General features: G+C 58.1%; 4 protein-coding genes across 6 annotated transcripts; 3 read left to right on the top strand and 1 right to left on the bottom strand.

Annotated features, from left to right (window-relative positions):
- Positions 1 to 2,140: 2,140 nt before the first annotated feature.
- On the top strand, positions 2,141 to 11,392 carry TMCO6 (transmembrane and coiled-coil domains 6). Of its 3 annotated transcripts, none has more exons than XM_067304714.1 (12): positions 2,141 to 2,251; positions 3,163 to 3,284; positions 3,548 to 3,657; positions 3,813 to 3,996; positions 5,626 to 5,730; positions 6,339 to 6,424; positions 7,108 to 7,224; positions 7,953 to 8,064; positions 8,153 to 8,330; positions 8,817 to 8,911; positions 9,557 to 9,724; positions 10,750 to 11,392. In XM_067304714.1, the coding sequence occupies exons 1-12, from the start codon at positions 2,167 to 2,169 to the stop codon at positions 10,912 to 10,914; spliced, it is 1,527 nt and encodes a 508-aa protein (XP_067160815.1). In that variant the 5' UTR covers positions 2,141 to 2,166; the 3' UTR covers positions 10,915 to 11,392. The 3 variants fall into 3 exon arrangements, with proteins under 3 accessions (XP_067160815.1, XP_067160816.1, XP_067160817.1); XM_067304716.1 differs by having other exon boundaries at positions 2,175 to 2,247; XM_067304715.1 differs by lacking the exon at positions 9,557 to 9,724.
- On the bottom strand, positions 11,315 to 12,574 carry NDUFA2 (NADH:ubiquinone oxidoreductase subunit A2). Its single transcript, XM_067304717.1, has 3 exons — positions 12,444 to 12,574; positions 12,110 to 12,216; positions 11,315 to 11,513 (listed from the first exon to the last, which is right to left on the bottom strand). The coding sequence occupies exons 1-3, from the start codon at positions 12,545 to 12,547 to the stop codon at positions 11,422 to 11,424; spliced, it is 303 nt and encodes a 100-aa protein (XP_067160818.1). The 5' UTR covers positions 12,548 to 12,574; the 3' UTR covers positions 11,315 to 11,421.
- A 121-nt stretch (positions 12,575 to 12,695) lies between these two features.
- On the top strand, positions 12,696 to 21,987 carry IK (IK cytokine). Its single transcript, XM_067304531.1, has 20 exons — positions 12,696 to 12,757; positions 13,204 to 13,270; positions 13,512 to 13,604; positions 14,043 to 14,102; positions 14,690 to 14,857; positions 14,942 to 15,056; positions 15,346 to 15,416; positions 15,520 to 15,566; positions 15,851 to 16,014; positions 16,132 to 16,240; positions 16,689 to 16,728; positions 17,137 to 17,362; positions 17,729 to 17,747; positions 18,339 to 18,417; positions 18,721 to 18,801; positions 19,391 to 19,448; positions 19,916 to 20,004; positions 20,341 to 20,449; positions 21,193 to 21,227; positions 21,688 to 21,987. The coding sequence occupies exons 1-20, from the start codon at positions 12,742 to 12,744 to the stop codon at positions 21,713 to 21,715; spliced, it is 1,674 nt and encodes a 557-aa protein (XP_067160632.1). The 5' UTR covers positions 12,696 to 12,741; the 3' UTR covers positions 21,716 to 21,987.
- Positions 21,988 to 23,678: 1,691 nt separating this feature from the next.
- Positions 23,679 to 26,084, top strand: WDR55 (WD repeat domain 55). The gene is made up of 8 exons (XM_067304532.1): positions 23,679 to 23,719; positions 23,797 to 23,972; positions 24,108 to 24,208; positions 24,377 to 24,464; positions 24,692 to 24,871; positions 25,007 to 25,106; positions 25,216 to 25,385; positions 25,622 to 26,084. The coding sequence occupies exons 1-8, from the start codon at positions 23,702 to 23,704 to the stop codon at positions 25,941 to 25,943; spliced, it is 1,155 nt and encodes a 384-aa protein (XP_067160633.1). The 5' UTR covers positions 23,679 to 23,701; the 3' UTR covers positions 25,944 to 26,084.
- Positions 26,085 to 26,166: the final 82 nt, after the last annotated feature.

The following is a 26,166-nucleotide window of genomic DNA, read 5'->3' as shown; positions in this document are numbered from 1 at the left end:
GATGGGGACATCTACTGACAAAATATTCTTCGTCCCCATCAGCCTCTCACACAACCTGCTCCACACTACACAGCCCAGTGCTGCAAAGGGCACTTCTTCACCCAAGGTCAGGTGTCCTTGGCAAGCTGGCTCCTTGGCTTGGCCAAGGAAACTACACCCTCTGCCCTGTGCTCCAGAGGTAATTACTGGTGGCAGTGCCTGCTCCAAATTTTAATGCTGCCAGTCGGTGAGCAGAGATCACTGGGCATTTTGAAAGATTCTGGTTTTCCTCCACAAGGGTTTCTCTATGTCGCTAAAAGATTTTAGAAAGACAATGAATCAGCACAGCTGGAAGACGCATTTCCTGGTTTGTTGTTGATGTGACCCAGCAGGAAGACATGATCAGCACAAGAACCTCTGGGGACCGGGATGCCCAGTCCAGGCTCTCTGGCACTGTCTTTCTGGGGCAGGCAAAGGGAAGATCTCCTTCCAGTTGTTACGTGCATGGCAGTTCCTTTTCTTGCTCTCAGCATTGCGGGCTCAATGTTGCACTAATTTCACTTCCTTTTCTTGAGCAATCCAGCAATTCTCCTTCTCCATTCTTGGGTTACATGAAACCACTTCCATGTAAATTGCTGAAAAGTTGTAGCAGCCTTTTTGAGTTCTCCTCACTACTTCCCTTAGTGAAATCAGTGCTTCTAACTCTCTGGGTCTGGTACTTTTTAACTCTCTATTCTTGCTATCTGCTGCAAATTTGCCCAAACAGTTTCTTGTGAAAACTAAGCTCTTCCATCTCCTTAGCAGTCAGCCACATTCAGCTTCAAAGACATTTGATTTTGCACCTGTCCTTTGAATGACATCCTTCTGGCTGTAATTTCTGCCGGGGCAGATCCCAGGACACTGAAACCCATTGTCTTATGTTGCTGGTGAGTCTCTGGGCTTTTCTGGATTCATCGAGAATGCAGTCCACCCCCGTGGAGACGGAAACCTTGCCTGAGCCTGGAGACTGCCTGGTTTCAGCCCTGCAAGGCTAGAGTTCATCCTCTTGGTAGTTTCCATCACCCGTGTACGCTCACATCCGTATTGCCATGTGAGGAAACCTGCGGAGGTCACGGAAGAGTGCTTACGTGGAGATGGCCACCACACGATCTCTGTGGCCGAACAGGGCTCCTCCGTTTGCCCCGGCCATGGCCCGGCTGCTTTATTAAGCCGTAGTAAAGGGATGACCTGTTGGCATCTCAGCAAAAGCCTGTCCTTGGACGGGCTGATGTTTCACGTCTTTATGCCCCCCCGACAGCCAGACCTCAGCCTGGACGTCCCTGCTGCCTGGCCGGGAGCAGGAATGGCACCTTGGCTCGCACCCCGCGCTCAGCAGAAGAGCTGTCCCCACCGCCCGGGCACCAGGACACTTCCACCACCCCGCGGGCCCGAATGGGGCCGTAAGGAAGCAGGATCATGGGAAAGGGGTTATGGCTGCCTGGGCCCCCCCCGGTGTGGACATACGGCCATACGGCACGAGGGGGACAGAGGGACCAGCCCTGCTACCGGGCACCGAGGGGGCCCTGCCTTCCCGGGGGCTCCCGCCGGGATAACGCTGTGCCAACGGCAGGAGGCCCGGGCAGGGCCGGGCGGACGGAGCCCGCCAGCTCCCCAGCGAGGCGCCCCGCGGCACCGGGACCCGCCCGCGCCCCGCCCCGCTCCCTCCCGGCCCCGCCCCGCCGCGTTCCCGCCCCTCTCCCGGCCCCCCTCCGCCCCGCCCCGCTCCGCCCCTCCTCTCCCCGCTCCCTCCCTCCCGGCCCCGCCCTCCGCCCCGCCCCGCTCCCTCCCGGCCCCGCCCCGTCCCCGCTCCCTCCCGCTCCCGCCCCCGCCCCGCCGCGTTCCCGCCCCTCTCCCGGCCCCGCCCCCCTCCGCCCCGCCCCCTTCCCCGCTCCCTCCCTCCAGGCCCCGCCCTCAGCCCCGCCCCACTCCCTCCCGCTCCCGCCCCCGCTCCGCCGCGTTCCCGCCCCTCTCCCGGCCCCGCCCCCCTCCGCCCCGCCCCCTTCCCCGCTCCCTCCCTCCAGGCCCCGCCCTCCGCCCCGCCCCACTCCCTCCCGCTCCCGCCCCCGCTCCGCCGCGTTCCCGCCCCCCTCCCGGCCCCGCCCCTCTCTCTCCCTCCCGGCCCCGCCCCGCCGCCGCTTCCCCGCCGCCATGTGGGGCTGGAGGCGGTGCCGGGCCCGGGCCAGCGGCCGCGGCCTGGAGGAGCTGCGCGCCCGGCGGCGGGAGCGAGAGGCAGGTCGGGAGCCGGGGAAGCGGCCCGGGCGGAGGCGGGGCAGGGCGGGCGGCCCCGCAGGGCCGGGCCCTGGAGCCGTCGGGCCGGGCCGGCCGGGGCACCCGGGGCTGGTGGGGCCCGTGAGTGACCCGGGGGCCCCGGGGCTGGGTTGGCCCGTGGACCGGGGATGACGGGGGACCGGGGGGACGATCCGGTCCCTGGAGGTGCTTCTGGAGGGAGCTGCCGGTCAGGCCCCGTCGCCGGCCACGTCTCGCCCCGTTGCGCCCGGTCGGTCCCCGGTGAAAGGGGGACAGTGGTGATAAGGGGAGCGGGGAGAAACCGGGGTGAGGGCGGAGGGGACGGAGGGTCACTGGGGTAACACAGGGCACCGAGAGCCACCGACTGCCCCGCGGCAGGACCGAAACAGACCGCGCGGTCCCCAGGGACCCTCGCCCCGTCCAGCTTCCCCACTGGGCGCCGTGCATCCCCGGGGAGGTGCGCAAGCAGGTCCCACGGGTTGGCGTCCCAGGGCTCCCTGCAGATTTGGGGTGGTGTTTTACGTCCTTCTTTTATCCACGTGGCCCGTTTCCTCAGTTCTCTCCCTGTAGGTCGGGTTTTTCGAGGTCTGCCCTGCATAAAACCAGCCCTGGGGCCCTCCCAGTGCAGCCCCGGTGCCACCATCAGGCTCTCCTGGCTCTCTGCCTGGCCGCCGTGGCCTCGTGCACTGCCGTGCAGCTCCCAGTCTGCACCCAGCCCCAGGCCTCAAAGTCCCGTGGGGTGCGAGGTTCAAACTTGGTCCTTGCCTCCTGCATCCCTCCTAGCTCGTACAAGAAGGAACCGGCAGCTTCTCCCCATTAAAAAGACTGAGGCTGTTTGGTGGGATCGAAACGTGCCCTGCCATAAGCGGGTGGTAACGGGGACCGGTCTGATTGCAGTTCTCAGGAAGGCCCGGCGGCAGGAGCAGCTGGTCAGCAAGCGGCTTCTGCGGGAAGACCCCGCGGCAGAGGGCAGGCAGGATGGAGTGGAGATCGTGCCGGACCCCCTCACGGAGGAGGAGGTGAAGAACATGACCTTCTGCATGATGATGGAGATCCCTGGGGCTCTTCCCCAGGCTCCGGGCATGCTGAGGAGCCTGTGCGGCTGGGGAGGGGTTGGGAGTGTTTTCTCAGTCGCTGTGAGACACAGTTACCATGAGAAGTGCCAAGATCCGTCGTGACCATCTGCAGTTGTGCCCTGGATTTCTTTGCTTCCGGGGTTAACAGGATGAAATCTTTACTCTGGCCCTGCTTGAAATTCACCCGTCTCTTTGTCTTCTGGCAGGTTTTGGAACTGCTCAGAGGCATGCAGAGAGGTTCAGAGGACAGGAAAAGATCGCTGAGCCGTCTCCGCTGGGCTCTGCAGAATAAGGAGACACAGCAACAATTTGTCAGGTCAGCCCAAGTCTGATGCTGTGGCTGCTGGCCCAAAGCAGTGTTATTGAGGCTATGCCCAGAGTGGTCCTTTGTCCCCCTCTTTGCATGGACATGTTGGGGCATGGCTGAGGATGGGAAGACGGGAGGTAACAGCACCCTTTGGGTTCCTCCAGGCTGGATGGCAGTGTTCGGATGCTCATTGGACTGTTCACCAGCAGCCTGGCCGACATGCAGATGGAGGCAGCTCGCTGTCTCCATGAGCTCTCCCACTCCAGCGACCCTGCTGTGGCTGAGGCATGTCTGCCGGTGACCTCCTATCTCCTGACCTACCTCTCGGGACACAGCGTTGAGTTCACGGTAAGATCCAGGCCTGTGTTTGCCAGGGCTCTCACTCCTGATGCTCCTTTGGTAGCCGTGGGGTTTCAGTAGGGCCTATTTTGGCCGGCCTTGGCCTAATAGAGCTCACACAGAAGTGCTGGTGGGAAGGGACCCTCTGGAAGTCTCTAGTCCAACCTCCCCCTCAGAGCAGGACTGTCCCCAGCACTAGCCCAGGGCAGCTGTGGCTTTGTCTGACTGAGTCTTGGAAACCCACACGCACGAAAAACCTCCCTCTCTGTGTCCTGGCCCAAAACCAAGAGGAGTTAGCCCTATCATGTTTGCACCTCCTTCCAGGTGGCTGCTGGCTGCTCATGTATATCCTCCCGAGCTTTGTCTCGGCCAGGCGAACCCAGCCCACCACCCACCACCCTTCTTGTAGTCCTTTGCCCCATGTCCCAGCTACTCTGGCAGCCTCCACCTCTCCTGACCTGGGGGCTCCAGACTGGGCCCACCACCCGTGTGGCCTCCCCAGTGCCAAGCAGAGGGGATAACCCCATTTCTCGCTCTGCTGGCCACGCTCCTGATATATTTAATGAGGTAAACTGCATCCTGGGCTCTGTCATTTGCAGTGGTTTGTCCCACTTGCAGTGGGTTCCTCCCTGCAGCCCCAGGAGCAGCTGCCCTTTCCAGCTCAGAGCTACATCTTCAGGGGGACTGTGGGTTGTGGCACTTGGACTCTATCATCAGGTCTGGGGGCTTGGTGTCTGTGCACCAAGAACCAGGTGATGCAGGTTGTTTCAGATGTTTAAAAGACCTTGGATTGCTTGCAAGGAGCTACTGAAAGACATGAGCAGTTGCAGGCTGAGATGAGAGGACGGATACTTTGTTGGCTGACCTGTCAAGCAAAATACAGACAGCTTTCATCCAGGTGGAGAGGAAGAGCAGGGTGCTTGTCTCTCCAAACCATGGAGTTTGATCCAGGCGAAGGAGTGAACAGTTGGACTAGCTTTGGGGCACCTGTGTGTTTTACCAGCTGGGTCAGCCAGTGCCTGTGGGGGCTGGACCTGTGAGAGCACTGCCTGGGCTCAGCAAATGGGCAGCACAGAGGCAGCGGGAGATCCCTGCAGAGCCCTTGATGGTGGAGGGGAGGGCTGTGCCACTCAGCCAGTATTTGAAGTGAGTGGTCAGTTTAGGGAAGGAACCGCGCATGAGCTGTGGAGCAGAGAGCCTTGCCTGGCATGCAGTGCTTCTCTGAGGAGCAGACAGGATCGGAGCTAAGGGACAAGATGGGGACTAACTCCAAGACAATCATCACATTTTAATGCAGCACATAGGCAGCCTCCAAGAGGATACCCTGGAATGTGTCCAAGAAATGTGATGGGAATAAGAGGCCTGGAAAACCTCTGAAATGGAAATGATCAGATGTTCTGCCAGTCCCAGCCTGAGTAAGAGAACAAGGATAAACTGAAGCCAGTCTAGCTGAGAGAGTCCAGTTTCATCCACTTGTGTTTGCCCCTCTGGAGACAGCTTCTGCCCCGCTCTGGGGAAGCATGGCCCAGGAAGCAGGGCCCCAAAGTCCTGTTGGCTGCCATGCCCTGGGCACCCAGGCTGGCCGGGGTCCTGCTGAGGATCATGGAGGGGTGACCTGCTCTCTCGGGTGTGTTTCAGGAGCTGTGTTTGTACACGCTGGGGAACCTGGTAGTAGAAAGCGAGGCCGTGAGGAAACAGCTTCTGCCTCAGGGCATTATTCCGGCACTGGCATCCTGCATCCAGGTGGGTGAAATAGCTCTGCCAAGGCTCTTCCCGTGTTGTGCCCCAAAAGAGGCCTTTCCCTGTGCCCTTTAGACACTGTCTGACAGTACTGAGTTACCAGCCCTCCCTGCAGTTGTGGCTGTGTGGAGACTGCTCAGCAAAGGGCTGTCTCTTCACAGGCGAGGGGCTCGCATGGACTCTCCCGCACACCAATTTAGGGAGTCAGAGTACCGCCTTGTGCTCTTCTCCAGCTGAATCTCTCACATGCATAACTGTGGCTTGCAGATAAACTGTCTCTAACGCAGTGACCTGCAGGCTTCTCCCCACTGCGTGGTTTGGGTCCAGCAGGCAGATGAGGCCAGCACAGGGTGAGCAGGGCTGTCATTCGCAGATCTGAATGTCCAGAGCCACACAGCTGCTGTGGCCTGTTCACACAAGGCCTGAGCTGGCTCCATCGCTCCCAGCCCCTGCTGTTGCCCCTTCTTCCCCAGGCATGGAGAGACTGTGCCTCTTAGCTGCTGGGTTTGGCGTTACATAAAGGTATCGCCCTTTCCCCAGCATGGCGGCCGGTGCCTGGGGTTCCCTGTAGGTCTGTTTTGTGGAATTAGCTTTGTTCTCTTTAATTGCAGTCCCCACATGAGGCTGTGCTGGAAGGTCTGGGCTACGTCCTGTCACAGCTGCTCCAAGCCAAGGAAGCCCCCACAGAGATTGTACCGTGAGTCTGAGCCTCTTACCCTCTGTCAGGATGGGCCCTGGGGCCTAGCATGGTATTTGCACACCAGGGACAATGATGCATCTCACATCGCAGTGATATTAATGGTTCAGAGCAGAAGCCCACCAGAACTATGGAGATTTTATGCAGATCAGGGTGCAGGGCTTGGCTCTGTTCCTTCAGCCTCATCTGAGCAGACAGCCTTGGTATTTCGGTAAAGGACAGTGGTGAGCGGACTGGGCTAATGGGGAAACTCTGGCCATGTTCTTCCTGGCAGGGAAAAGATCAGCTTGACAGTCCCCAGTGCCAAAGATGTGACCCCAGCCAAGGTGTTCTGAGTGTCCCCAAGGCCCTGCCATGGACAGGCATGTTAGTGCCTGGCATGATATTTTCCATGCCAGAGAGAACTGAGCAGTCTGGATTTATTAATTGATGGCTTATAAGCAGCCAGTGTGTGACTGCTGAGAGCTTGCAGCTGCCTTGCACTGCACCTTAGCAGTGTCCGTGTCTGTAGCCCTTTGCTGAGAGTTTCTTCCAGGTGCTTTTGGGAGCCTGTGGCCCTGCCTGGACAGCACGAGGGAGAGCAGCTCCCTGCCTGGCAGGGGGGGCTGATCTTTGCCTGTCAGTTGTCTGTCCTGCTTGTGCTCCAGCCTGTGGCTCCATTAATTCTGCCCTTCTGCCTCCAGCTTGGTTCTGGACTCCAGTCTCCCCCAGCACATGCTTCGACTGGTTTGCTCCGGCCTCAAGTCTGGGACAGGAGCTGCTGTGGAGTTTGCCTGGTGTCTCCACTACATCATTTGTAGGTAAACGCACTTTTCCTTTTGTTTCGAGTCCCCTGGGGCAGCCGAACGCAGAAGCACAAAGGCTCCGTTGGCCAGAGCACAGGCCTGCGTGGAGCCCGTTGCTGCCAATCTGGTCCCATGTGAGGGCTCTGACCTGGACTGCCTCCCCTTGCCCTTTTCCTTTGGGAAAGCAATTTCCCTCTCATGCTGGGCACGTCCAGTCCCACATCTTAGCACACATGGACTATTTGCAGGATTGTCGAGTTTGTTTACAGGGTGATACTGCTGATAGTAACCCAAGGCTGTTCCTAGTCCTCTGAAAACCCCTCCACTGCCTCCCCTTGTCTGGCCGTGCCCTCCCCAAGCTCCCTGAGTCCTCGAGGTTATGGGGCTGACTCAGTGTCCCCTGGTCAGGCTGGCTGCAGCCAGCAACCTATGTCTGCCTCAGCCTGGCTGTTTTGGTGACATGTCTTTCAGCAACCTTGAAAGAGGGGAAAGGAGTGTACGTGGGTACTCGGAGAAGGGCCAGGGTGGTTGTCTCCAGAGCCACTTTGAGGTTTCATCTATTTTCCATGGGCTTTTAAACTTTCTAAAAGCACCTGCCCAGACACAAGCTGCTCTTCGAATGTGGAATGAAGTCTGTGGTGGTTCAGGAGGGCAGGAAGCAATTCCAGGTTCAGGTGTTTGGCAAGGGCTGCAGTCTCCGGGCTGGGTGCAGAGAGCAACCATGTTGTCCCTTCCCTTTGCAGCCATACAGCCAACGCGATATTGCTATCACTGGGGGCTATGCCTGCTCTTGCCTCACTCTTGCTCGACCTGGCCTCCGAAATCTCCCAAAGCACTTCCGAGGGCCTGGAGCTGGTAAGACTTAGGCAGGGCTCCTGCCTTCCTCAGCATTGCTGTGGGGATGCAGTCCAGCTTTAGGACATTACGTTTCCCACTGTCACAGCTCGTCTGCCCAGTGCTGCGGTGCCTTAGCAACCTGCTTGCAGAGGAGACGGTGGGCTGCGAAGTCCAGATCCAGGATGAGCGCCTGCTCGTGGCCCTGTTCATAATCCTGCAGTGCTTCTTCCAGGAGCACCCATTCATTGTGCAGGAGTGTCTCTGGCTGCTGAACAACCTTACGGGTGAGTGTCCCTGTGTGGCCAGGAGCAGAGCTAGAGTTGCTGCTGCTGGGACCTGCCCCGATCGATGGCAGACTCAGAGATCGTGGCACAAAGAGCCTCCCAGCAGAGCCACACCACACCCTGGCACAGTCAGCGCGGGAGGAACTGCCAGGTGGCGCATGAAGTCAAGCACATGGCAATGCCTCTGGGATGGAAAAATTCTCCCTTCTAAGATGCGACAGCAGAAACGCTCCGAAATCGAACAGGTCTTTCCCCTTGTGTGTGTTGCCACCTTGATTCAATCCCCAGGATAGGTTTTGAACTTGGTAAGACGTAGTGGGCAGGGATCACCTGTCCTCTGGCACCATGTGAGCCCGTCATGTGCTGTGAGCACACCTCGTGTTTGCCAAGCGCAACTGGCATGTACCATCTCTGTCCCTTGTCTACAGCTGCCTCCTGCACTGAGGCCTTGGTTTCGTTAACATGTTCGTCCTCCACCCCTCCTAGCGGATGAGCCCTTCTTCTGCTCTGCTGTGCTAACCCTGGACCTGCTCCCGGCCCTGCTGCAGCTCCTGCCATGTTCCCAGACAGTGAGCGTGTTGGTAAGAACTTGTCTTGTACCCCAGATCTGGGAAAAAGCACTCAGCTTTCAGGAACATGAATTCTGCATGTGCAGTGCTCAGGTTGGAGGTTGGCTTGGAACAGTGATAATAGCTTGGCAGAGAATCCTGTGTTGTGTTAGCATCCCCATCTGCCTCCGCTAAAGTCACTGCCTCCCTATTTGCCCTTGACAGAGGCCTGTCCCGGCAGAGGAGGGATCCCCCGTTGTCCCTACTACCGTTGTTGCAGGAACCCAAGGCGGACACTAGCGTGGTGCCAGGCCTGCCAATACCTGGAGTGGGTTGAGGGAAGCTGCTGCCTGCTGCTTTTGGAAGACCCCAATGCCTTCCTCTTGGAGGATGCTCTACCAGCGGTGGTCTGGCCTTGACTGCTGGGGGAGGGATCCTGCCAAGTCAAACCAGAGCAGGGCGGGTGGATGAACAGTGCCCCAGCACGGTGAAGATGAGGAAGGCTTTTAAAGAGCATTCAAAAACCAGCTGGCATCAGTGGGCATATGGAGCTGGGGAAACATGACTTGCCTGACCTTCAGGGAGGGCATGGTTGGTTGCAGCCCTCCAAAGTCTGTCAGAAATCCCTTGTCCGTTAATGGAGTTTTGGTTGGTCACTGTCACAGCTTCTCCCCCCAGGTCCTGACCGTGCTGTGCAATATAGCGGAGAAGGGGCCGGCCTACTGCCAGGAGCTGCACCGGCAGGCTATGATTCCCCCACTGCTGGGCACCCTCACGCTCACTGACTCAGAAGTGGTGGGGCAGTGTCTCGAGCTGCTGCACCTCCTCTTCCTGCACTGGCCAGAGGTAGGGCTGCAGGATTCACACCACAGAGCTCAGCATGAGATCTTATGGCAGGGGATGAGAATGGTTATTTAAATAAAGCTGGTCTCACCCACTCCAACTCTTGCCCCCGCACGCCTCAGCACACAGACCTGTGCCTGAGGAGGGACCAGGGTCAGCTGTGTGACACAGCAGGCAGAAGTCCTTGTCATGTCTCTGGGGTTCCTCTTGACTGACAGGGACAAAGTGTTTTTTTGGGCAGGTTGTTTGTACCCTTAAGGAGTTGCTGGTTATTGTGGGGTTTTGCTTCAGTTGTGCTTACTTCAGGCTCCATATGCTCCAGGCCAGCCTGCTGTCTAGCATCTGTTTTTCCTCATTCTATCAAGCTAAGTGGGAGAAGAAGGGCACGTGCCTTGTTGCTGGGCCCTTTTTGCTATCCTCCTGCTGTCAAGCAGATGAATTTCCACTGCCAAGTTGTCTGTGATACAGCTGTAGTCTTTCAGGGCTTCATGTAAACACGTTCCTCTGGTTTATTGATAATCAGGAACACAACTGACAGTAATACAGGCTGCCTTTGAACCCTTGCTCTGCTGTTTCTTCCACTGCTTTCACACACGCTTCCATTGATGCTTCGTTCAGACCAATTGTAGTATTTCCATTACAACTCTCCACAGCCTCAGCCTACTCTCCTGTCTGGGCAGACCCAGCTTGGGGCTACTATGGAAAAATGGGCTAATGGTTCCCCCTTCTCAGAGGGTGCAAGAAGCCCAGGTACTGAGGCCTGTTTCTGCGCAGAGCTCTTGGGACTGACTGCAGGTGTTCAGCGTGCAGGGTTTAAGCACAGTTCTGTGCTTAAAATGATCTGGGCGGCTATATTTACCTGACTGGGCTTTGGTGTCTGGTAGGGCTCTGGCGAATTTTCCAGCCCTGCTCCCTGGGGTGTACGATGGCAGTTGTGGGGCCAGGACGGATAGGAGCAACTGTAGTCGCTACTCAGCTGCCTTAGCTCTCAGGAGGCAGCCAGCTCTTACCCCTCTCTCCTCACACAGGCTGCTGTTGACTTCGTCAGTCAAGGAGGGCAGCGGGCCCTTGAGCAGCATCGGAGCACCCCAGAACTCCAGGAACGGGTGCGAGCACTGCTGGACATGGCCTCGCAGCCAGCGGGAGCCTCTGCTGTCAGTACCACGCACGCTGCATTGCCTGCTCTCTCCTAGGTGATGCTGTCTCCCTTCCCTCCACCTGCCCTTGTGCCACAAGGAGGAATAAACCGTTCACAGTGTGCTCTGCTTTCACGCACCGCCGACCTAGGGATGGTTAGAGGTCTAACAGCCAGCTGTAAGCCCCAGCGCAAGGCTGTTGGTCCCAGATGAGGGTCCTTGGCAAAGTACAGCTGTTCTCTGCTCCCTCTCCCGAAGGTCCTTACAGTCACCTAGCCGGAACCAAGTCCGGCCCACTCCTCCATGCCTCGCCATGTGTGGCCAGGGCAGAGCTGTGCTGCAACCAGTGCAGAAAGGCTCTCGTTTCTGGGAAGATGGTGTATAAACCCTGCTGGATGTGCTGGCTTACTCCAGTGTCTCCTTTTGTCACTGCAGCTTTAAGCCCAACACACAAAGCTCAGGGTGAGCATATGCTTTTATGTGATTAATAACTTAATGATAAACATGTTTAACATTAAAGCTCATCAAAAAAGTCTTCAGCATGTGCAGATTTACTGTCCGTCTTCAGACCTTGGTTTTCACAATGTTCTCTAAGGCCTTGGCTACTTCATCCACACTTAGGTTATTCAGCGGCACGCTTCTCTCCTTGCCGAACTCTGTAGGAGAGACAGAAGGTGAGAGAGGGAGTAGGTGCCTTGTTCGTTTTCTACTGGAAGGGCCAGCCAAAGCCCTGATTTAGGTTTGCCAGGGCTTCGGCCAGTGTCACTGGAGCCACAGCCCTGGCCGCCACCATCCTCCTTTATCACCCAGCGCTCTCCAGTGTGCCTTGCTGTGCCCAAGTTACTGCTTCCACCTTCCCTTTACCCTGTGATTCAGTTTCTCCCTTAGCCAATGAAGCGTGCCATGCTTGCTTGCCTCTTCTTGTTAACTCTTAATGCAGCTGACCAGAGGCTGCAGTGACGTCCCCAAAGCAACCTGGGAGCTTTCAACCCACACGCATCCAGATCCTCACAAACACTTCAGTAAAACACTGCTGATACAGTGAAACCAGAAAGAAAAAAGCAGAAAACATTTTTTTGCATAGGCATCTTATGGTGGTAGGAGACAACAGACACAAGCTGGCAAACACCTCCTAGTGAGCGGGTCTGTTTTGTGCCTCCCACCAGGTTACACAGCCATAATGCACACAGATAAGCATGCCATTAAGAAATCTTGAATCTTGCCAATTAGTGATAATTCTTGCCCCACTTACCGTATCGAGCCCACAGTTTGGGCTGCACCTCGGAGCATTCGCGAATGAGGATGGGGAAATCCGGGTTTGCCTTCTTCAGGGTCACGTAGTGTTGCTCAATGAAGTCCCTGGGAAGAGAGGGGTGTCTGATTCCCGGGGCAGGAGGAGCACGGCCAAGCCCCCTCCCCAGAGCCGCTTCAACAGCGCGCCCGGGACCCGGGGAGCCTCCGCCAGCGAGCTGGGGCTTCACGCAGCTGCGACACGGGGCTGCGTCCCAGCCTCTACGCTGGCGTACAGCGCCGAGCACCGTCTCCCCCCGGCCCGGGCACAGCGCCGCCCGGCAGCCGGCCCGCACCTGACGCCGCGGCTGCCCGGGGAGCGCTGGCACAGGTGGATGCGGAGCTCCCGCAGGCTCCGGCCCAGGCCGCCCCCGATGCCCCTCACAGCCGCCGCCGCCATCTTCCTTCCGGGCCTCCCTTAGCGACGGCAGCGGGCGGGGCTTCGGCGCCCGCCAATCGCAGAGGACCTGGTTCCGCGGCTGGCCAATGCGGGAGGGGGAGGGCTCGGCTCACGGGCGGAAGGGCGGGACGCGGGGTGTGCTGGGAGGGCGAGCGGCGCTTCCGGTGTGGGGTTGTTGTGCGGAGCGGGCCGAGATGCCGGAGCGGGACAGTGAGTGGGGGCGGCGGCGGCTCCCGGGGCACCGCGGCGCTCCTGGGGGTGGGGGGGAGCGCGGGAGCAGCCCGGGTGTCGGGGCCCGCCGGGGTGTCGGGGCCCGCCGGGGTGTCGGGGCCCGCCGGGGTGTCGGGGCCCGCCGGGGTGTCGGGGCGCTGGGCCCCGCCGCCGGGTGGAGGCAGCCCCCGCCGGCGGGGGGGGGGGAGGAGGGGCGTGGGGCCGTCCCGGGGCACGGAGCCCACGGGGCAGGGGCTCCTGAGGGGGTGATACCGGGCCCCGCGCTCCCCTGCCAGCCTGTCCCGGGGCAGCGGTGGTGTGTGCCCGTAGGCGAGCGGGGTGAGTGCTGTCCCCCTCCCTGCCTGCGGGCAGGGCCCGGCTGGGAGGGTGGTGGGGGCAGGAGCGGGGGGGCGGCTCTGAGCGCTCTGTTTCTTCCCGTCCCCCAGGTGAGCCGTTCTCCAACCCCCTGGCCCCCGATGGCCACGATGTGGATGACGCGCACTCCTTCCACCAGTGAGCACAGCACCCGGTTGGCGGGGCGGGATCGAGCCAGGACCGCTGGCCTCAGGGTCACAATGCTGACTCCCATATCTGGAGGCTGAGCAACCCATCTAGTGCAGCCCCCAGGTTCCCTCCACGGCTGCCTTGTGTTCAGTCCTGTCGCACGGGATGCCCTCAGGCTCCGCGGTACCCATCCCTCAGGCTGATCTTTCTTTGGGAGATGATTGTTACTTTTTCTATGTCTTCTTTACAGATCTAAGCTGACCAATGAAGACTTCAGAAAGCTTCTTATGACCCCGCGGGCTGCGCCAACATCTGCGCCACCGTCCAAATCTCGCCACCATGAGTGAGTAGAGTGTGTTTCACGTAGCTGTGGGACAGAGCATGGCCTTTCTCCCTTGAAGACTCTGTTTCTATCTGATTTTCTCAGCCTGCACTCTATAGTGGGGTATTTAAAGGCCTGTGCTAATGAGTGTGCAGGCAGGGCCCAAGGAGCAGACTTTGGCCTTGCTTTGTGCTCAGGTCCGTAGAAACTGTGTATGTGTTATTGGAGTTAATTGGATAAATAAGTTGCTCAGAACTATTGTGAATGATAGGTTTTAAAAAAATGTGCAAAATCCACTCTACATGAAGGGTCTTAAGAGGCAGCTTTGGTTTTTCACTCTGTAAAAGCTTTTGGGTATCTCAGTGCCGTGTTGTGCCTGAGTTACTGTTCTGTCTAGCTGCCTTTGTTGGTGTGAGTCTGTGCAGCTTATGATGTGTGTGGTTTCTCACCCTTCTCCAGGATGCCCCGGGAGTACAACGAGGACGAAGATCCGGCTGCTCGCAGAAGGAAGAAGAAAAGGTAAATGGGGAAGTGATGCATCAAGAGATATCTTCCCATGTCATTTCCTTCCTATGGAAGCAATTCTTCAGCAGCTTGGGCTGCCAGAGGACCCTAAATGGCCCGGATTATTTTGGGACTTTGGAGCAAGAGCAAAGGAGCTAAGTAGAGTGAGAAGGGTTTAGATTGAGTGACTGCCGCTGCTTGTGGGAATGGATGTGGAAGGGTGACAGCAGGGTGAGGGTGAAGCTTCTCTGCCAGAAGAAGTGGGAGAGAGTTCTGCAGGTGACTGGCAGATCTGGACAGCACTGGGGCATCTGCACTAGTGAGCATTTCCCTTGGTGCACACCTATGCAGCAGGACTATACTTGGGGTTTTTCCCTTTGGAAGGGGCTCAGCTCCTCTCCAGTGAGCCTGTACAACAGTTTTGTCTTGTCTAGTATTTTCAAAGCATGTTGTGTCCCTTGGTGTTTTAGCACATGTTTGGGGAAGGGGTAGGGAGCAGGAAAGGTGTGTGGGGGGGGGGCGCCTTGGGAGCTGTGTCAGCTGGCCAAGTGTTATAAGTGTAACCCTGTAACTCTAACACTGAGCTGTGTCTCCAACCCCAGCTACTATGCAAAGCTGCGCCAGCAGGAGATAGAGCGTGAGAGGGAGCTGGCTGAGAAGTACAGGGATCGAGCCAAGGAGAGGAGAGATGGTGTCAACAAGGACTACGAGGAAACAGAGCTGATCAGCACAACTGCGAACTACAGAGCTGTGGGGCCCACTGCAGAGGCGTACGTGAGCCTGTAGCCAGGCCTTGTCTTGCTGGTCTGCTCCAGAGTGACTCTATCATAACTGGCCCTATTCTTGTTGCACAGGGATAAATCAGCTGCGGAAAAGAGGAGACAGTTGATCCAGGAGTCCAAGTTCTTGGGTGGTGACATGGAGCACACTCACTTGGTGAAGGGTCTGGATTTTGCGCTGCTGCAGAAGGTGAGCACAGATAGCACCATGTCGCTCCGGGCAGCACTTGACTTGGCAGTTTCACTTGTATTCCCTGGTTCTCTCCTCTTCTCTTCTAGCGGCAGAGGGTGGGGAGAAGGTAGTAGTCGCTGCTTACAAACTCTTCAGTCCAGTGTTGTCAGTGTGCTCCTGGAATAGCTCCCTCTTTTTGGGAGAGGTTTAAGAGGGGTTGGGGATCTGGTGGAAGAACTCTTGCTGGTTCAGATGAGCAGCTGTGTCGTGGATTGGTCCATAATGCATGGATTTGCTTTGTGGCCAGGTACGAGCTGAGATTGCCAGCAAAGAGAAAGAAGAGGAGGAAATGATGGAGAAGCCCCAAAAGGAAACCAAGTAAGTGGTTAAGGGTGCTCTGCTCCTGAGTGCAGCAGCCCCAGCAGAGAGGAGGAGGAGGAGGCATACAAACACTTACTGTAATGCTTCTCTTTCTTTTCAGGAAAGATGAAGATCCTGAAAACAAAATTGAATTCAAGACTCGGTTGGGTAAGACTGTGTGCATGTGTCTGCTCACCACCTTACATGGGTTGTGCCATGAAGGGTGGGAGAAGTCTTGAAGGGTGGATGGAGGAATGAAAGTCTTAACTCGTGGGATGGGAGGGTCTGGCAAACAGGAACGTCTTCATCAAGTAGAAATTCTGATTCTGAGGGCTGGAGGAAGCATCTCTCCTAGCAGGTGGTTATGAGATCTCTGATCAGCTATGGATGCCTCAGCGTGGGACTGTCCACTCTCTCAAGAGTGACTCTCCCACACATTTCCTTCCCCCCAGGGCGGAACATCTACCGCATTCTGTTCAAGAGCAAAGCCTATGAACGGAACGAGCTGTTCCTGCCAGGGAGGATGGCCTACGTGGTGGATCTGGATGATGAGTATGCTGATACTGATATCCCAACCACGCTGATCCGGAGCAAGGCTGACTGCCCCACCATGGAGGTACCCAGCTAGCATCCAGGTTTCCTGACTACTTTGGTTTGAATTGGCCAGGGCCGGGCCTGGCAAGAGGGGCTGCCTGGCTAGAGAATCAGCTGCTTGCTTGGATTTCTCTTTCAGGCGCAAACTACTCTGACCACAAATGATATCGTCATCAGCAAATTGACACAGATCCTCTCCTATCTCAGGCAAGGGACCCGCAACAAGAAGCTCAAGAAGAAAGACAAAGGTAGGAGCTCAAGTGAGCCAACAGCAGGACTTTAAGCTTGAAGCACACTTCGAAAGAATGAGATGTATTTTGGTGGTGTGATACTCCCCTGCACCATGAGGCAGTGGACTTGGAGGACAGTAACTTCCTATAGTTCCCGAGTCGTGAAGGTGGGCTGCTCTGTGCTGGGACCACGAGGGACTGGCTGCTGGGAACATACAGCTGCAAGAGTTGCAGCTGCTTTCTTCTCTGTAGTTAAGTCACAGTTCCTTGGAGAAATGCCCCTTGTCAGGGAGAGGCATGATGGCTTGCTCAGGGGGTCGGATATGACATGGGAACCTCAGAGGAACTCATGAGGACATCCTCCAGGCCTGCTATTGTAGGGGCTTGGGAACCAGCGTGGGGACAGGGAAGTGGTATGGGTCAGGTGCAGAATGACCTGCCTCTGACTGCTGCTGTGTCTTTGCAGGGAAGCTGGATGAGAAGAAACCCCCTGAAGCTGATATGAAGTAAGTGACTCCGCTAGGGCTGTTAGGTCATAGCTTTCTGCTCTTTGGAATGTCTCTTTGGGTTGGGAGAAGGCTGGATTTAGGGCATCTGGAGCAAGATGCCTCTTCAGATGTCAGTTCTTTGAGTTGTTTTTAGGACATGGCGGCCCAGGCTGGGGGCAAGCCCTGGTTTTAGTTCAGATTTGAGGTATGCAAGGGCTTTGTGTTGTCCTGGTCCACAGGAAGCAAGTCCAGGCAATAGGAGAAAGCAGAGATGCAGTGATACCTTGGATAGATATGGAAGCCAGTGGGCATCCTTAACTATCTGATAGTGCTGCATGCTTCTTTGTTAGGTTCCAGTTCAAGGGGAGGTGGCTGTGGCCTCTCCTGTTGCACCATTCATAATTGGGGGTTCTTTTCCACTTCTAGCATCTTTGAAGACATTGGGGATTACGTACCCTCCACTGCGAAGATGCCACGAGAGAAGGAGCGGGAAAGGTACCGTGAGAGAGAGCGCGACAGGGACCGGGAACGTGACCGGGACAGGGAGCGTGAGAGGGACCGGGAACGTGACCGCGAGAGAGAGCGTGACCGGGAGCGGGAGGAGGAAAAGAAGAGGCACAGCTACTTTGAGAAGCCTAAAGCTGATGATGAGGTGAGTCCCTGCTTATGAAGCATGGACTTTCCCCACCTGATCTCTGCCCTTTGGGGAGTGCAGCTGTGGGGTTAGTGTGGTTACTCTGGTGGCTTTGGGTGTCTCCCTGGTCATGTCATCACATGCGCCTGTGTTCTGCTCTTGCTGAGCTCTGTCTCACAGAGCCAGGGGCTGGTGGGTGGCTGGGCAATTGTCCTCTTCAGCAGTAAGGCAGGACTGGAGCAAGCTGGTGACCTTTATGGCTTGGTCCTGCATGCACACACTTGCTACGGACAGTCTAAGGTGAAGCTGCATATCCTGCAGCACTGTCACTTGCCTGCTTCCAGCTCTCCCAGGTAACACTATATCTCTTCCTTTTCTTTCCAGCCCACAGACATCGACAAAGGTGAGTCAAGTTGTGAGGACGGATGTTTGAGCGAGGCCGGGTGGGATTGCAGGCTGCAGGACAGCTGCTTAGCTCCATCTCTCTAGCCTGCATGAGCTCTCTGTGTTCCCATGGGCTGCTATGACAGGGGGCACTGCCTGCCCTGAGGGATGGGGATTGGAGTGAAGAGCCTTGTGCCTCCAGGCTGGTGTGTGCCAGGCCTGCCTGAGTGTGAGTGCAGATGTTTCCCTGGCAGTGGACCAGCTCAGCAGGCCTTGTGCTGGCTGTAAACTAAGGAGGTTTCAGGGTCTCCTGGGATCAGCCTTGCAAAAACTGCCCCTCACTAATCTCACTCTGTCATCAGACTGGAGTTTGTTGCTCCTCAGTTATTTTCCCAGCTCCTCCTTCTCTACCTTATATGGAGCCTGTCCTGCTGCCTGTTGTCCCCTCCTAGGACTATCCATCCCAAGTACCTTGTAACAGGCTGCCCCTGGCTGCCATAGGAAGCTATATGAATTGGTCATGCAGAAGGGGGCTCTTGTCAGCCCTGCGTGTTTATCAAGAGGAGCTGTTCCCCCACCAAAACTCAGTCTGCTGTCCTCTCTACCCCAGGACCTGGCTCAGCCAAGGAGCTCATCAAATCCATCAACGAGAAGTTTGCTGGAGCTGCTGGCTGGGAGGGAACAGAGACATATCCTTTACCATCTGTGCCAGCCTGACTGACTCCAGGGCTGGGCTTCCTTTGAGGGCAAGACTTGCGTAAGCATAGCTGTGTGGCCGCCCTTCCTCAGTGCAGAAGGGCTCCTTTTGCTGTAGTGGAGAAATGTGACCCAAACCTTGCTGCCTATTTTGCAGCCTCCGAGTTGCTGGTGGTGGGGCAAGCATATGCTTGTGGTGGGGTGGGAGAGAATTGCTCTTTGCCTGGCTGTGCTCAGCCCTTTGCTGTGGGGCTGTGTGGTGTTGCCGTGCTGTTGCTTTCCTTTACCAGTGTCACGTTGAAGAAGCCAGAAGACAAGAAGCAACTGGGCGACTTCTTTGGCATGTCAAACAGCTATGCCGAGTGCTACCCTGCCACGTAAGGGAGCCCCGGGAAGCTGTGGGGTGGGAGTGGGATGCACTGAGGGGTTGCTGTTCTCTGGCAGCAAGAGCTGACGCGCCAGCCCCACTGCTCCTTGCTGTCTCTGTTTGGGGGCCTTGCCACCCTGTGCAACTAGTTAGTAAAATGCTCCCTGGGTCCTTGGTTCAGGTAGAGATGACTTTTTTCTTAGCAGCTCTCTGCTAGAAACAGCTACCTGGAACCTGCTGCCCTTACCAAGTCCCATGCCAGTCCTCCCCCAGGGAGAGGTGGAGGGGGCTTGGTAAAGGATGTCCTCATTGAGCTCTGGCTGCAAAGCAGTCAGCACAAGAGCAGCTTTCAGCCTGCAGAGTTATCTTAGGAGTATATGCAGTTTGACCTTGGATGCCCTTGTGATCCAGGTTTAGCTTTAGGGCTTGCAGGTGGAGGAACTTCCCTCTGGTCTGGGAACTGCATGCGTTTGGCCTGGGGCTGTGAGAGATGGCTCCCACCAGCTTGCTGCCTCATGAGCTTTGTGGCTAGGTCGTGAGGTCCTCATCTGTGTCCTGAGGACCCTGCTTCAAGCACTTTTCTTGCTTTTCTTGTGCAGAATGGATGATATGGCTGTGGACAGTGATGAAGAGGTGGATTACAGCAAAATGGATCAGGTATGCACTTGCAAGCTTTTAGGACCAGGCAGTGAGCTAGGCATCAGTGCAGGCTCAGAGGAGCCCACAGGAGGGGAACATGCTTGTGCAGAGGGGTTGGATGCTCTGGAGCTGGGTGCTGAATGTGTTTCAGGGCTTGCTGAAGCACTGTGTGCCTGAGTCTGTGAAGGCGCTATAGTCCCAGGGAGCAAATACGCGCTGCTTTCTGACAACCAACTGAGGGGCCGTTGGGATGTGAGCTAGTCTCTCAACTCCCTGTTCCACAGCATCTACCATTTGGGATCCCTCAGGAAGGGATCTCGGAGCCAAATCCAGGCTTGGTGCTAGAGTTCAATGCTGCCTTCTTTGTAGCACTGAACTGGAGCTGACAGGAGGTTGAGGTCTTGCCTGGGTGCACTGGCTGCATGAGAACCCCTGGCCAGCGTTGACTGAGGAGCAGGACCGAGTGTCTCTTTTCTTTGCTGCAGGGTAACAAGAAGGGGCCCCTGGGCCGCTGGGACTTCGACACGCAGGAGGAGTACAGTGAATACATGAACAACAAAGAGGCTCTGCCCAAGTGAGTGCAGCAGTTGCGAAGGGCTGGATGCAGCTGGAGGAGAGTTCTGGGTGGGGACAGTAATACTGGTCAAACCCATGCCTGGGGGGGGGCTTAAATCAAGGAGGAGATCCCCTGGTAAGGGCTAGAGGAAGATCCTCCAAGTCTGGTGCCTGGTGGCTTGTCTTTGCTTTTAGTATCTCCCTTTGGGACTTCAGCCCAGCCGCTGCTTTCAGGGATCCAAGCCAGCCCTGTGGAGAGCAGGCCTGTAACTGGAGCAGACCTAAGTGTCCGTTCCACTGTCAGCCCAGTGCATCTGCTCTGAGTGCTGAGCTCTCTATCTCACTCCTTCCCCAGAGCGGCGTTCCAGTACGGAATCAAGATGTCTGAGGGACGCAAAACCCGTCGCTTCAAGGAGACAAACGACAAGGCAGAGCTGGACCGGCAGTGGAAGAAGATCAGTGCGGTGAGTGCCTGGAGCTGGGGTGCTGTCTGCCTGGGTCAGGGACTGCTAGCATATCCTGGGGTCAGGAGAGTTCCCACCCCAGCTCTGCACTCACTGCAGCCAGGCATTGCTGATGTGCAGCAAGTCTGGCTCTTTCCAGAAGCTGGGTCTGCTCCTTACCAGATCATCAGCCAGACCCAAATACTTGGGGCTTCAGGAACAAGGAGGTATCCACAGCTTCAGGTTCTCCTTTTGCAGCTCTTACCCTGGGAGCAGCCCTGATCCAGCGTGGCTTTGCTCAGGGCCCTCAGGGCTCTGCAGCAGATGAATGCTTCCAAAGCTGGCAGCTCTGAGCTATCTGAATGGGCTTGGAGGGGACCAGGCATGTTACTGGCTCCCTGTTCCCCAGCTGGCAGTGCTGGGAGCTCTGCGGGGACGGTGTCATGACAGGATGAGCTGGCCATGAACAGCCCAATGGGATAGGATGGTCTAGGAGCAAGCAAGAACAGACGCTAAGAAAACATGGTGTGCCTTGCTGGCCCGGATGGAGCAAAGAGGGAACAAGCCAGGCTTTTCTAGGCTTTGGGCAGCTTGTGGCACAGCTTCCCCTTGCCTCAGCTGGCTTTAGCCCTCTGCTGCAAGACCTGAGCTCCACCCTGTTTTTCCCTGGAGGGTGCCTTGCCCTTGCAGAAGAGAGTTGCCCTTGTGCTGTTGCAGGCAGCCATCTACCCTCAGGGTAACAAGAGCTTGTGTTTTCTCTGCAGATCATTGAGAAGAGAAAGAAGCTGGAGGCTGATGGGTTAGTATAATCGCCTCTGCTGTTAGCTCAGTAACTGGGCAGCTCTGGGGCCTGCGTCCTTCAGGGTGGAGAGCATGGCTGCCTCCTGCTACCTCTCCCTGGGGCTGGAGGGGGCAGGGACTCCTGCTCTCCCTGCCAGCTCTCATCAGTGAGGCTGGAGAGACAGTGGAGTATGTTCAGCCTCTCCAGGGTGCTTCTGCAGTGCTTGCAGGGCACCTCTGTCCCTGACTGGGGGTGGGTGCTGAGCAGCCCTGACAGCTGAGGTCCCTGTTTGGGCTCTTCCTTGACCAGGCAGTCAGCTGTGCACTGTCTGGCTGGGTGCAGCCAGGAACTGTTTGAGCCCCAGCACTCTGCTGTGAGGTGAAACTCTGGGCTCCAGTGCTGAGCCCTGGGAGGGAGGGGGATTGAGCTGTCTGCCCCACGTCCTTCTCACCAGCATCACTCCCACATCTCGTTTCAGGGTTGAGGTGAAAAGGCCCAAGTACTGATGCCCTGGCTGTGATTCCACATCTCGTCCTCCAGCTCCTGGAGCCCCAGCCCACTAGATGCTGTGTTCCTAGAGCTCGCTGGCATGCTGCAGGCTGGATTCTCCCTCTCCTTGGCCCCTGAGCGATCTCCTTTCTGCTCCAGGCTGGGGTGATGTGTGCTGCCTGACCTTGTGCTGTGGGGCTGTGTGCCCAGGCTCTCCCCACTCTGGAGCTGGCTGTGCAGCCTGTGATTTGTAACCCTTGTAGCTGCAATAAAATTGCACTAACTTTGAGGGAATGTCTGGGTGTGGGGGAGTGGGCAGAGAGAGGGTGCCTGGATGAACTGAGAGCAGCGTGAGCTCTTTCCCTCCCCCAGGAGGGCTGTGCCAGTCTCCTCATGTCCTCTCCTGGTAGTGACTGTGCACCTGGGGCTACAGCCTGCTGCTGCCTGGTTCTGCTACCCTTGGCATGGCAGAACAACCTCTGCTCCCTTGTCCCAGATAAGGACATCCTTCATGGGATCTGTCTGGGACAGGGGTGGGCTCGCTGTCTGCTGCCCAGCAAATATAGCAGGGACAGAGGCTTGACCCAGGCTGGAGCATCTCAGATGTTGGAACCTGAAATGAATTGCAGTTAAGCTTATAACAGTAATGCTGCTGTGCCTGCAGAGACGTTGATAACAAGTTAGGAAGGAATTACATCTTCCTTTTACCCTTTTTATGAAATGTGGAGTGCTGGGGTACTACCTGGCTGCGAGAACCTGTGTGCAACCAGTAAGGGTTAGAGCACATTAAGGCTGTCTTAGTGCCTGGAGAAATAGTAAATGCTATTCTAATGGTGTGTTTGAGCTACAACTGGAGAAAATCAGCTGCTGAGCCTACCAGAATACCCCCCAGACAGCTGTGTTATCAGTGCCTTGGTGCATGGGAAAGAAATTGGGTGCTGGGGGGAGCACACCATGGAGTCATGCTCCTTCCCCTGTGTAAAATTTGTTCAAGCTGCCCAAATGGCTGGTGGTGGGACTGTACCTAGTGGGGGAGCAGCACATATCCCTGAGCTGCACCACCCCAGCCACAGAGCTGGTCTCTGCTTCCCGGCGCTGTGGCTCAGTGTGCACACAGCCTATCTCCCTGTTTCAGAGGCAGGGGGGGTGCCAGGGCTCACTGGCCGGCCTGGCCTGGGGACCTGCTGCGTGGTGGATGTGATGGGACTGGCATAGCAGAGAGCTTGGGGATGCAGTCACCACGAGGCAAAGCTTGTCACCACCGTGCGCAACCTGCAGGGAGCTGGAATAGTCCCTAAGGGCAAAGGTAGGGACATTGCCGATGGCTCCTGGGGGGTCGGATGGGGTGCTGGGCAGCACCTTTGGGTGCAGCTGAGCCTTTGAAAGGGGCTGAACTCCCACCAGGGCTGTCCTGGCCATCGGTTACCACCAGTCCCCGGCTGCTCTCTTCCCCTGGGACACGGGGCTCCTGGGGGTGGCTGCAGAAGAGGCCACTGCCAGGGTGTTTCTGGGCTTGTCTGGCTGCCCCAGCGCTCCTGGAGGGTGCAAAGCAAGGTGCTGCCAGGGACACTCTCTGGGCTCATGAGCAGGGCAGCGGGAGCCTAGTGTGCAAACGAGTAATTAAGAAAGAATATATTAAAAAGCCGGGTGAATTAACAAATTAAAATACGGAGTGGCATCCGACAAAAGGGCCAGGGGTGCCCGCGGGTTCGAACCCCTGGCGGGGCGAGTGCGAGGGAAACGCAATCAGCCGAAGGAACCGCTGGGCTATAGCCGGCCCAGGAGCCTTTGCGGCGCGCTATGCTAAGAGCCTCGAACGTGGCCCCATGCAAATGAGCCTGTGACGTTATGCGGGCGGTGGGTGGGGCTGTCGAGGCCCCGGGGAAGCGCCCGCTCGCAGAGAACGAGCGGCCGGGATTGTATGCAAATGATAAGGCGGGGCATGCAAATGAGCGGGGGAGCGAGCGCCTGCGCACAGCGCGGCGCGTGGCTGCTGTGGCGGCATGGCGGCGCCCGGCGCGGTGAGCGCGTCGGGGAGGGCGGGGGAGGGCGGCGGGGCCGGCGGCGGCCGCGGGCTCACCGCGCCGCTCTGCCCCAGGTGTGCTCGGCCGGCGACGAGGCGGAGGAGGAAGAGGAGGAGGAGGAGGCGGGGAGGGAGCCGCGGCTGCGGGACACCCCTGAGGACATCCTCCTCGAGGCGGCGGCCAACGCCATCGCCCTGCACCCGGCCCGGGCCGTGCTGGCGGCGGGGGACGTGGACGGCGACGTGTACCTGTGAGCGGGGCCGCCCGTCAGGGCCCTCCGCGGCCGCGGCGGGGCCTTGTGGCGGGGCAGGGCCTCCGCGGGGCCCGGGCGGCGGCTCCCCCGAGGGGGGCCCGGGCCCTCCCGAGCCTGAGCCGGTGCTTGCAGGTACGCGTACTCCTGCGTGGAGGGGGAGAACCGGGAGCTCTGGTCTTCGGGGCACCACCTGAAGTCCTGCCGGGATGTGGCCTTTTCCCTCGACGGGCAGAGTGAGTGCGCGGCCACGCGGGGCGGCTGGGCGCTTTGGCTGCTGGATGCCTCGGCCGGGACGCTGGCAGGCAGGGCAGGAGCCCAGGGCACGTCCCCGAAGGGCCAAGGGGACCCACGCACCCACCCCGGGTGACAGCAGTGCCCTCGGTGCTGACACCGCTCTCCAGAGCTCTTCACGGTGTCCAAGGATAAGTCTATCCACATCCTGACGGTGGAGGACGGCCGGCTGGAGACACGGTTCTCCAAGGCTCACAGGTACGTGTGCGCGGGCCACCACAGTCTGGACATCCCCCGGGGAGGGGATGGCTCATCCGAGGTACCCTGACACCCCATTCTCCTTCCCTCCTGTGCTGGGCCACGAGCCTGGGGCCGGGCAGGCGGAGGCTGAAGAATCAGCCCCAGTGCTTTGGGCTCCGTTTGCTAGTGGCTGGGAGAAGAGCCTGTGCTGTGACTGTGTTGGTGTGGGGCTGGGGTCTCCACAGCTCGGCCCTCAATTGCGTCCTGCCTATCAACGATCACGTCTTTGCCACGGGTGATGATGGTGGTGCGCTGAAGGTGTGGGACCTGCGTAAGGGAGCCACAGTCCTGGAGGCCCGGCAGCACGAGGAATACATCAGCGCTATGGCTGTGGATGGTAACGGGAAGCTCCTGCTGACTGCCAGGTACTGCGGGGCTCCTCAGTGCCCGGATCAGCTCCCTGCGCTCGTGTAGCGCATTCCCCTGTGACCAGGGCTCCTGCTGTCTGCACCCTGCCCTGGGATCCTGCACCCATGATGGGCCTGTTCTGTCTCCTGCAGTGGTGATGGCACCCTGGGCGTCTTCAACATCAAGAGGCGTCGCTTTGAGCTGCTCTCAGAGCCGCAGAACGGGGACCTGACATCTGTTGTGCTCCTGAAGGTAGGTGCTGGGCCCTGCTGTGGAGCAAGGGCCACAGCCCCATGGCTTGCTCTCCATGTCCCCAGGCTTCTTTTCTTGCTTCCATCTTACATTCCTCCACCTTGCTCAGAGGGGGAAGAAAGTGGCTTGTGGCTCCAGCGAGGGGACAATCTACCTCTTCAACTGGGATGGCTTTGGGGCCACCAGTGACCGCTTCGCTCTGAGGGCCGAGTCCATCGACTGCATGGTCCCCATCACGGAGAACATCGTGTGCACAGGGTCCCTTGATGGTGTCATCAGGTCAGAGTGCTCTGGGTCTGGGCTGGGACAGGGGGAGGCTCTGGGAAGCATACGGGACAAGAGTGGCCTTGGGTGGGAGTGAGGAAGATGGAAAAGGAGGATGGCGAGCAAAGGTTGCCCTGGCACCTGGGAGGCATGTGTCTGACCTGATGCCACGGGGATGGGCTTATGGCCTGGATGAGGTCATGGTTGCCCCAGGAAGGTCCTCGCTCAGGTGTCGTTCATCTTGTTTCCAGGGCAGTGAATGTCTTGCCAAACCGGGTGCTGGGCTGCGTCGGGCAGCACACGGGGGAGCCCATCGAGCAGCTGGCCATGGCCCCTGGGGGGCAGCTCCTGGCCAGCTGTGCCCACGACCAGAAGGTGAAGTTCTGGGACATCTCCTCCCTGGGCTCCATTGTGGTGGACGACTACCGGAAGAAGAAGAAGAAGGGGGGGCCGCTGAAGGCCCTGAGCAGCAAGGCTGCGGGCGGCGGCGAGGACTTCTTTGCGGATCTGCGCAAGGAGCCGGAGGCGGCGCAGGAAGTGGCAACCGGGAGCGACAGCGATGACAGTGACTGAGGCGGGGGCACGAAGCGGGAGAGCCAGGCCAGGGTGTGCGGCGCCGCCGCACTCCCAGCTCAGGCCGGGGGCGGCCGGGCCGGGTGCAGCGCCGCCGAGGTCCGAGCCCGGGCACGGGGTGGCCAGGCCGCCGCGGCGGGGGCGGGGCCCTGCAGCGGCGGGGGCGGGGCCGGGGCCTGCCAATAAAGCTCTACTGGTCGCCATCTGGCTCTGTTTGTGCTGG

This window comes from Apteryx mantelli, chromosome 14, assembly GCF_036417845.1.
Source record: "Apteryx mantelli isolate bAptMan1 chromosome 14, bAptMan1.hap1, whole genome shotgun sequence".
Lineage (NCBI taxonomy): Eukaryota > Metazoa > Chordata > Aves > Apterygiformes > Apterygidae > Apteryx > Apteryx mantelli.
This window is presented reverse-complemented; position numbering and strand designations above follow the sequence as displayed.

Excerpts from the sequence above, each read along its gene's own strand:
- TMCO6 (XM_067304714.1), top strand. The coding sequence starts at position 2,167 with ATGTGGGGCTGGAGGCGGTGCCGGGCCCGGGCCAGCGGCCGCGGCCTG. Across the intron at positions 7,225-7,952 it reads CTCCACTACATCATTTGTAG|CCATACAGCCAACGCGATAT; the intron begins GTAAACGCACTT and ends TTCCCTTTGCAG. Across the intron at positions 8,065-8,152 it reads CTTCCGAGGGCCTGGAGCTG|CTCGTCTGCCCAGTGCTGCG; the intron begins GTAAGACTTAGG and ends CCACTGTCACAG.
- NDUFA2 (XM_067304717.1), bottom strand. The coding sequence starts at position 12,547 with ATGGCGGCGGCGGCTGTGAGGGGCATCGGGGGCGGCCTGGGCCGGAGC. Across the intron at positions 12,217-12,443 it reads CCGGGCAGCCGCGGCGTCAG|GGACTTCATTGAGCAACACT; the intron begins GTGCGGGCCGGC and ends CTCTCTTCCCAG. Across the intron at positions 11,514-12,109 it reads CAAACTGTGGGCTCGATACG|AGTTCGGCAAGGAGAGAAGC; the intron begins GTAAGTGGGGCA and ends TCTCTCCTACAG.
- IK (XM_067304531.1), top strand. Across the intron at positions 13,271-13,511 it reads GACGCGCACTCCTTCCACCA|ATCTAAGCTGACCAATGAAG; the intron begins GTGAGCACAGCA and ends TCTTCTTTACAG. Across the intron at positions 18,802-19,390 it reads GCCGAGTGCTACCCTGCCAC|AATGGATGATATGGCTGTGG; the intron begins GTAAGGGAGCCC and ends TTTCTTGTGCAG.
- WDR55 (XM_067304532.1), top strand. Across the intron at positions 24,209-24,376 it reads CTTTTCCCTCGACGGGCAGA|AGCTCTTCACGGTGTCCAAG; the intron begins GTGAGTGCGCGG and ends ACCGCTCTCCAG. Across the intron at positions 25,107-25,215 it reads CATCTGTTGTGCTCCTGAAG|AGGGGGAAGAAAGTGGCTTG; the intron begins GTAGGTGCTGGG and ends CACCTTGCTCAG.